The 9,984-nt window shown below is 36.8% G+C and overlaps 1 protein-coding gene across 1 annotated transcript in view; it reads right to left on the bottom strand.

Moving 5' to 3' along the window:
* Positions 1 to 373: 373 nt before the first annotated feature.
* LOC139728124 (lysosomal dipeptide transporter MFSD1-like) overlaps positions 374 to 9,984 on the bottom strand; it is an 18,706-nt gene continuing 9,095 nt past the window's right edge. Inside the window, exons 6-13 of the mRNA XM_071639083.1 lie at positions 9,744 to 9,829; positions 8,720 to 8,875; positions 7,559 to 7,692; positions 6,287 to 6,401; positions 4,598 to 4,735; positions 3,363 to 3,502; positions 1,698 to 1,812; positions 374 to 947 (exon numbers count right to left, since the gene is read on the bottom strand). Of these exons, the coding sequence (XP_071495184.1) occupies positions 777 to 947; positions 1,698 to 1,812; positions 3,363 to 3,502; positions 4,598 to 4,735; positions 6,287 to 6,401; positions 7,559 to 7,692; positions 8,720 to 8,875; positions 9,744 to 9,829 (1,055 nt within the window). The 3' untranslated portion in view covers positions 374 to 776. The remainder of the gene's footprint in view (positions 948 to 1,697; positions 1,813 to 3,362; positions 3,503 to 4,597; positions 4,736 to 6,286; positions 6,402 to 7,558; positions 7,693 to 8,719; positions 8,876 to 9,743; positions 9,830 to 9,984) is intronic.

Here is a 9,984-nt window from a genome sequence, read left to right on the forward strand (position 1 = left end):
TGGTTGGTCAGCAGTTAAATATTCACCTTTGTCACACAATTTCATGCAGTATGCTGACACCGTATAGGACTCAAATGACAAACTATCCATGTTTGCTTCAGAAACTTGAGAAAAAAAAATGCAACAAACTTTGCTTTTTAATAGTAAGTTCGTGCCTCCAGGTAGCTGGATTTGTTATTTAAAATCCCTCAACTATACTACCTTATCTGATACTTTGGTTCATCAAAGAATTATTGCTTTTGTCGTGTACTTTGACTTGATTTTCTTTGACATGTGTTTCCAATTCTGATGAAAAAAAAAACCCCACACATTTATGATTGGAAACCATTAACAATTTCACCATATTTCTGGGTAATTCCAAAACTTTCTCTATTGCACATTGAGAACATTCTACACTCCAGTGCCATGACAAAAGTCCAACTCTGGCATGAAACATTTCTTCTTCTTTTCGTTTTTCAACTTTAAGCATGTTTCAATAATGTAGTACATTTGTTTGAAGTAAGTACAGGTAAGTGACAAAAAGAAGTATTACAATAAATAACGCTAGGCAGTGCTTCCCCCTCAACCCCATTAAAAAAAACTAGGCAGGTGTGAAAACTGACATTAAAACAAAAGAGAAAAAAGCAGTGAATGACTTCTGAAATTGTGCTCTTTGTTTCAACACACACTTGAATGCCAACTTTCAACACTGCAACCACTACACAGGATCGGCAGAGAGTCATTCCTGAAATATGAAAATCTGGAAACAAGTCATTCCTAAAAAAGTCATTCCAGACCTAAATGGCCCTGTTGATGTTGCCTCTCGGGGGGCTCAACAGGGGGTCTTGATCGTAGTCGTCGTCTGTGAAGTTGGGCACGAGGGCAGGCTCTATAATCGGCGTGATGGATTCTTGGAATCTCCGGTGAGCCTCAATGCGCTGCTTTCTGCTCTGATTCAACACACGTCCCTGTACAAGTAATCATAAATTCATGGTGAGCAACTATACTAACAATTATGAGTGAGTACATGTCATACATTTCTACTACTTCTGTTTAGACTAGCATCCTTCTTTTATACGATTAATATAAAGTTAATCTCGATTAAGTTTTGTGAAACAAAAAAATTACTGTGCAAGGAATTCTCAAATCAAGAATGTGTGATGCATAAACAAAGTTGATTTCTGGAGTCAAAATGTTAACAATTCTCTCAAGTACACCATCACACAATCCCTGTTAGGAATATATATGTACTTTTCTACAATGGCCACTTATTACAAAGTGTCATTGAGACGTCATAAAAACCTTTGAAAATTGATAATAGCTGTCGGAAGCAAAATGAAGAAACACATCACATCATTCAGTATCTACAACTAAACTTATTATTTGCCTGAAATAGCAACTGACATACTGTATTCGCCATATACTTTGCAATGTTTTTATTTTCACAAATTTCATGTGTCTTGAGATATTCACTTTTCACAAATTTCATGTGTCTTGTGATATTCAAGAATTCAGCAACACACAAAAATATTATAGACTCTGATCCCAACATGAATGTGGTATGCATGTGTACATTCAGCTCCGTTCATTACTGTACTCCACGAATGCAAATCTAACCACTCATGAAATTGTCAGGAAGTCCCCATTTGCAAAACTTAGACGATTGCTAAATATACAACGTATACAGTAGTATATGCTTATATCCACAGATTATTTACCCGTCTAGTGTCCACCACATTGAGTAGAAACGTTGTGACAACACAGGCCAGTGTGTTGGCAAACAGGTAGATCATTGTCATCGTCCAGTGCTTTATGGTCTCCTTGTAGGGTAACCTAGGACAAGATTCAAAGAGCAGACTTGTGAACATGAAATCCATATGTCTCAATTGGAAGGTACTGTGGAAAATGAATGTTATGTTCTGTCAGGTACAATGTAGTACCCATCAAAAGACAGGAGAAAAGAAAGTTTAGTATCCCTTCTGTTTGGATATGACAGTGTCTTTCCCAGAAAACCCCACAAGACCCTCACTCTCATACAACAGTATGTGACAATTTCACAAGGGATCGTCAAGGCACCGTAAGCACACACAACTCTTTCACTTTCCCAAAACCACAACTTAACCTTTGAGGCATTTCCTGCCATTATCATTGTTGACCAAAAACAACATCACCCCCTCACTTTAACCTGTTGAGGATGGTTTGATTTTGCTACAACACGCATTTCCCATTGATGCTTGCCCAAGTATACTCAGGACTCGTCCTCAACAGGTTAAAGAACTATAACAAGTCAAAGACCCCATTACAAGAAACTTTGATAAAGCAAAGAATACGAATCAAACATGAAACTTTGGAAGGAGGAGAATCATAAGTGGCACAAGTCGAAGAGGTTGATATACTCGACTGCTCTCCATTGATTGCATCAATGTATGGTAATAGTAAGCAAATAATCAACGTTGGTGAAGGTGATGGGACAAACTATCACTTCCGAGGCGATCTGGATGTAGCTACCTTTCCGAAGCGCAGCTGAGGAAAGATAGCGTACACATTCAGATCGCTGAGGAAGTGATAGTTTGTCTCATTGCCTGAAACTAAAAGTTGATTATTTGCTTTATATTCCCCATCAAGGGTCCCAGAAATTCCCATTTTATTCCACATCTGAAACCGTTTTAGCTGTCTTTAGGTATCCTTAGGGCTTAGGCTACGTGTGCGCGTAGATGACAAAACAATGAATTTGCTACGCGCACCGCTCGGCACTGAAGTGAAAGTGCGTTGCACTGTGTACTATCAAGTGACCTAGTTAAATGATAGTCCACAGTGCAACGCACTTTTATTTCGCGCGTACTCATCTCGCGTTAAGACTGTATGGACTGCCAGAGATCAGCAAAACAAACAGCTGTCTTTATAGATGACAAAACAATGAATTTGCTGCGCGCACCGCGCGACACTGAAGGGAAAGTGCATTGCACTGTGTACTATCAAGTGACCTAGTTTTTCTCAGGTGATGTGATGGGCAAAACTACGCTTTATCACGTGATCAGCTCTTGACCAATCCTATAGCAAGATTCTTAGTATGTGGAATATAATATGAACTTGCACCATGATAAAGTGATTTCATATAAATCCTAAAACAGGTGGCGTGACAGTGCACTCTTGTATGGAGTAATTACTACAAAGATTCTGGCTGGCCTGGGCGCCATACAATTTTTCACCTCAATTACTCATACAATATTTTCATACACAGCTCTTTTGTTTGAAATGTATCATCAATATCCTTTCCAATCCTATACAAATGATTACAAATGTGTGGCATTGTGTCAGAGGAATTATTCAGGACCAGACTTAGAAGGAGGGGCAACGGAGCTACCATGGCAGAAGTCACTTACGATTCTCTGTCCCCAAGAATGGCTCCAATGACGACATTAGAAACCCCGATGCCAACCATCTGGACTGATGTTGCGATGCCCATCGCCGTGCCGATCGTTGCCTGGGGAACGACAAGCGGGATGGACGGCCAGAGACTTGCCTGAAAGACAGAAGAAAAGAAAATGGGTAAAAGTCTCAGTTCTTTCATTGTTTCCTTCTAATTTCTCACACACTGAATCATGATTAGAATGGGGCATTTAAGCACTGACAAACTAAAAACAGCAAATAAATATGTGTCTCTACTAGTTTTATGAAATCCCAGATAACATCTTTTATTACTGAACATGATATGCCTGCATGCTTTCTCACCAGTTGTGATAACCCAAGTATCATATTAAAGAGACTTTCCTTCCGGCTCCAAGCCTAGATTGGTTGCAGTACATTTAGCCAGGTACTGTTCTCTACCTACAGCACAGCCACACATTAACACTCTATGGCTGGTACATGTATTTTTTTGTAAAAAAGATGTGTTATTATGTAACACCTACAAGTAATGCACAAGCACATACATTATGTACTGTACTCATTGTATTATACAGTGTATTCACTCTTATTGAGCAAACTGCCCACTAAAACTTTGAAAAGGCGGATTGCATGCTTATGTTATACCTACAAACCATGCACAAGCACACATTGTACTCGTATTATGCAGTTTATTCACTCTTATGAGTAAATTGCCTCCTAAAACTTTGTAAAGATGGATAGAAGTATAATGTACAAGTTGTGCATCTGTTCAAGTGGAGCTGCTTTTGCCTTTTCTAGATGAATTAAAGCTATCAAGTTTACAAGTAAAAATGCATATTATAGATTTCTTTCAGGGTTGTCACGCTTTCAAGCTCTGCATTTTATGTGAACCCCTGCAACCCCATTGCAAAACACAATATCTATTGCTCATTGATTTTGACAAGCCTCTGTTATGTTATGTCACAATGTCAAAATGTACCCTTCCATCTGTATCTTGAATAAGTATTTCCTTTGTAAAATCTGTGTTGAAGAAAAAAAAAAAACATTGCAAAAACCAATACATTACATGAATACCTCAAATAAAGATTTCATTCATTATGTCAGCATAAAAATATATTACGCGAACTTCATTACCACTACTCAAAGCTCAAATTATATCACTGTGACTGGCGGGTAAGGCATGTGATGAATATCACAACCAATAATAAATAACGAAGTTAACAATTCTCACAGCAGCAAAGGAGTATGTGACTCCCAGCCAGAGTGTGGAGACGAGTGGGTAGACATAGGAGAAGGCCAGTAGACCAAAGACTGGTATCGTCAGCACGGCACAGCTCAGGGCCAGAATTCCTCTCATACCAAATATATCCTAGGGAATGGAAAAGCAGAATGTTGCAACTGATTTACATATTACCCTACATAAACGTAAATAAGCAATGAATTGACCAGTGTTTTAGTAGTAGTCATGATAACAAAAAATCATGGGCGTACATACTCGAGCAGGATTCGAACCTACGACCTCCTGATCACCGGACAGGCGTCATTTCCACTAGACCACCGAGCTTCCGCCCGACAACAAGTGTTGGTTCTAATCCTTATAGCATGCAGCAGGTACTGCATAATTATTCCAATTCATGAAATTCATGGAAAAGCAGAATGTGTTGTCTATAAGTAACAAGACTTTCCTATTCAAAAACATACATGAGGCTGCATCACAAAACCACCAAACAGTTGCCAGACATGGATTTTTATCTTACAGCAGATTCTGAAAGAACAGACTCCAAGGTTTAAAATGACATTAAAGTCAATACAAATTGACTTTCCTAACCCATCTAAATAATGGAATAAAAGTACACCCTTGGAAAAATGTTTACTGAGAAAAGAGGCTTTGATGGTTAGGGTCTATTTAAGATATCTTATCCAGCACTGCTCCATTCAATGAAAGGGACAAAAGAAAAAAAAAAGATATAAAAGTCCATAACAATCACAATGAAATGATTATCACATTAAGCTGAAAGTTTGTTCACTCAAAAAGTACATTCTATTCATCACTAAGACTAACTTTCAAAAGCATCATCCTTCTAAAAGTTATCAAAGTTATCAAGTAAGAAGTGTGTGGATTTTTTCAGAAATGTATTAAAGGAACCTATATGGCATACCTATTAATGTTACACAGATTTTTAAAAAAAAGTGAAACTAGAAAAATTGCAAAAAAAAAAGATAATTTCCCGTTCATTTGTGATCCCAAACTTTAAAATTATGTAGAAGAAGGAGAATTGCTCTGTCAGAAAATACATTTAAAAAAAAACCTTAAAAAATTGATTAGAAAAATCCATTTCACCTATTTTGAGTCCTCACTTACAATCTGGTCTTGTGAATTATTGTCAGTTTTGTGATGCACAGTTACATATGGGAAATGCATGACCATAACTCCACATAAGAGTTAACGAAGAAGGGAGAAGTGTACAGTATGCTCCTTGACTTTAATAATTTAATGGCGTGACCTCTTTTTTTCATCAACTCTCCACAGACATTTCTTTTCAGCATCTTGCATGTTCTGTGATCCTTGAAAGTCTGCTACAACGTAGGTAAAGGAATTTTTTACTCTCCATGACATACAGGAGTTCAAGAAGTCAAAGAAACCAACAACAATGTCACATTTATGATGAGAACTTTTCTTCAGAAGTAGCTGACTGATTCCTGTTTTATCCATCACATCATTTATTCAATTCAGTAATTCATCTATACGTCGTTTATTCATCATTTACTTATTGCTGACACACAAGTCATGTCTGTTACTATAATTCTGAAATTACTGCAACATTCAATCCTGGCTTGCAGGGGAATAAAATGCATGTAATAATCAGAAAGTTGATTGTAGGGCTATGTCAATCTGTCATTTGTTTAACAATCAACTCACAATGATGACTCCAAGAAAAGGAGAGAGTAGGAGGGAGGCATCGTACACTGCACCGGCTAGGTAGGCAGGAACAGGCGACTCCTCTGTGAAGTTGTATTTGTCTTGGATGAATTTACTGAAAGATAAATCAAACTATCGTGATAAAATACGGTGTCATCTTTTCAGCTCCGGCTCATCTCTGAAATTGATATAATTTATAAATGTATTCATGCGTGTAGCAAAAAAACTGCTGAAAACTGCTTATCAAATAGTGGCCAATGGAGTAAAATGGAGTTCTTTTGACTCATGAACTATTACGTGTGTGCACATGTACAGTGCACTCCCGTTATAACGAACACGGTTATAACGAAATTCTGGTTATAACGAAATTCCGGTTACAACAAAGGAAAAAATTAAGCCGCAACATTATCCATTCCAAGTATTTTCGTTGTTTATTTGTTTGGTTGTAATGAAATTTCGATATAACGAAAGAAAATAGCTGGTCCCGAGGACTTCGTAAGAACAGGAGTCCACTGTATGTACAATCATATGCATACATACATGTATCAATGTATGTATCTACACATATTACACATTTTACATGGAGTGTTATTTTCCTGAAAGCTTATTACAAAATATACTTGACTTGGCTGAGAATAAGACTGAAGAAAGGCAATCTGCAATGACAATTTGCATTGTCACTTGTAAAGATTTGCTAAGCAACACAAACTACTAAGTGAGAAAACACATCCCCACACCTCTAGCATGTCCCACTGTACACTCTCTGGCCACAGTACAGCCATTAATAGTATTATTCAAACTATACAGTCTATACAGTCTATCTAGTTTGGTAATACCACATAAATTTTGACAAGATGTTTTTATTTTGAAATTTGACGTTGTTTTGGTTGTATGCAATCTACCAATTAAACCAACAGGAGTCGCTTATCGCAGTGCAGCAGAGTATATATACAGTGTATATAGCAGCTGCACTTTTGAAATACCCTTTATCATTGTTATTCTTTTATTATTATTATTATTATTATTATTATTATTATTATTATTATTATTATTATTTATTATTATTATTATTATTATAATTATTATTGTTATTATTATTATTATTATTATTATTATTATTATTATTATTAATAATATTATTATTATTATTATTATTATTATTATTATTATTATTATTATTATTATTATTATTATTATTATTATTATAATCATCATCATTGTTGTTATTAGTACTCTTATTACTATTATTCTTATCACCATTATTTGCCTCACCTTGCATCTGCGACGAAGGGAAAGACACCGTTGTAGAAGAACATGATGGAAAACACAAGTAGCCAATAGGGCAGGGTGAAATTTATGATGTCAGAAACTCTGACCCTCTTGGAATTTTCTTTAACCTCTTCCTCCTGAAAGGGAAAAAAAATATATTGAAAGGGGGGGTTTAAGAGTTAGAAAAGAAGCAGAACATGGAAAAGACAAGTACGCTGTACAGGGGACTGGTAGTAGTAGTAGCTTTGCCAAATGAGAAAGTTTTGGTCATTATTCTTTCGATTGCCTTATAGCAATTTGTACACACAGTAAAGTCAGAGGGTGCTACTTTGGTGTACTGCGTTGTATTTGGCTAGCAAAGCTAATACTGCTGAAGTAATGAAAAAAGAAATATGGTAATGTAGAATTCTAATTATCTGCCATGCCTGCTTGAATCAAAATTAGAAAAGACTACAGATAAATACTACAATTTCAGAGTACAAAAGTAAAATTAAAGTGTTTGCAAAAGAACTAAAATTTGATGTAATTTTGACGGGCTATCAATTTCTGTTAGATTATAAATCAATGAGCAGGAAATCATTATAACAATGAGATCCGTGATCAATTATTAAAATGAATTTCTCTGTCTCTGTCAACCTGCAGAAAGAATCTCTTTTGGGGGGCACTGGAGGTTCTCTGAGAATTTCAGGAGGAACGGGTTAACATCGATACTAAGTTTGATGGTGCCAAAATTAATGTGTGTCTTTAGCTTTCAGATTCTATCACATAAGACGTATGTGCTTGTAATCTATTCCAATCAATTCTACTGTTGCATAGAGGAAATGTGAGGCTGGTATTTACAAATCACACCAGAGACACCTATAAAATATCATCATCATCATCATCTCTGGAATTGTCAGCCATCTCTTAACTTTTAAACTCTCTATACTATGTTGCACATCACAATGAGTATTCAAACATATTTGTTTCATTTTAGATTGTTAAGCAGTGCTAAATGCAAGCTGTGCTTTGTAATGGGGTGTCATGCCTCCTTATACACATGTCTGCAAAAAAACTCATCACTAACCCAAATTTGAAGGAAATGCTTTGTTAAATGAATTCCAAACATAAATAAAGTGCTAAACAGCACACACATCGCTTGCCATAGCAGCCTTCTTCACTCACCTGTCCGAGTTGCTTCACTCCAGCTATATCCAGTGAACTGACAATGAGGGCGGAGAGGAATCCCGTCAGACAGAGGATCGCCCCACCCCAAAGTGTGAAGAGGAGTCCATGCTGGTCTTCAATCTCCTTGGTAAAGAAGAAGTTCAGTACACTCCCCTGGCATTGAGACAAGCACAGGTAGAAAGCAAAACATTGCAGGGATTCAATTACATCGGGTCTCAGATTTCTCAATTGTATGCAAAGTTTTGGCAGTCACCGTCACATGCTCAGAACGAAAGCTGATGACACCCCTGATCATGTGACACCCCTGATCATGTGACACTGCTTTGAAAATACAGCTGTGACTGAGTCAGGAATGGAATGTGTTCTTCTTGCATGAAATGAGCAGCTATCCAAATAAAGTACCTTATCAATTTTCTGTAACCAGGGATTTAGTGTTGTCATTAAATCATTACTCCGTGACTCAGCTTTAGAGAGATAAGATTCCTAGCTTTCACCAACAAAGTCTCTCCTCATTTTATTCCACACAACAAAGAGATTTCTGCTCCATCTCCTTTTTTATTTCTTCACTATTTTAGCCATCACTGCAGTTATCATCATCATCACCATAATTTTATCATCATTGCGAAATACCTATATCATGAAAATGATGATGATATACCCATTTTAAACAGGGCTTTGCAATAATAGCTTAAATGCATTTCTACCATCTGCTATTGTGACAATAATCAATGAAATATCAAATACGAAATAAGTGTTCCTCACAGCCGATTGCTTGCTACTAACTTGCTGCTACGGAAACCAAAAACTATTATGATATCACAGCATACTGCAATAAAAAAAAACCTGCTCTACAAAACAGAATATGATACCCTTTGCAGAAAATGGTGAGCCAGTTGTGGACTTCCATATATCAGTAATACAGTGACCATCTGATAATCGGAATTGCTGCAGCGGGATCCCTGCTTAAACAAAAGAAAAATTTCCCGACCCCTCCTGAGCAAGAAGTGGCCATGGTACTTACCAGTCTGGAGAAGGTCAGAGTGATGCCAAAGGCAAAGGCCAGTTCCTTGTCCTTGAACCAGAAGGCAGTGATTCTATTCTGAACAACTGGGGACAAGAACATAGAATAAAGGCTTCTTGATTACACTTACCCATTTCAGCTATTGAAATTCAAAGTTTACAAAATTTACAGGCCCAACAAGAAGATCATTCAGGAAGAAAAAAATGACAAAACCTTCCTATCCAGGCATGCTTTACTGTAT

This window comes from Diadema antillarum, unplaced genomic scaffold (genome assembly GCF_040938485.1).
Source record: "Diadema antillarum isolate AM-2024a unplaced genomic scaffold, OU_Dant_1.0 seq00000166_RagTag, whole genome shotgun sequence".
Classification (NCBI taxonomy): Eukaryota; Metazoa; Echinodermata; class Echinoidea; order Diadematoida; family Diadematidae; genus Diadema; species Diadema antillarum.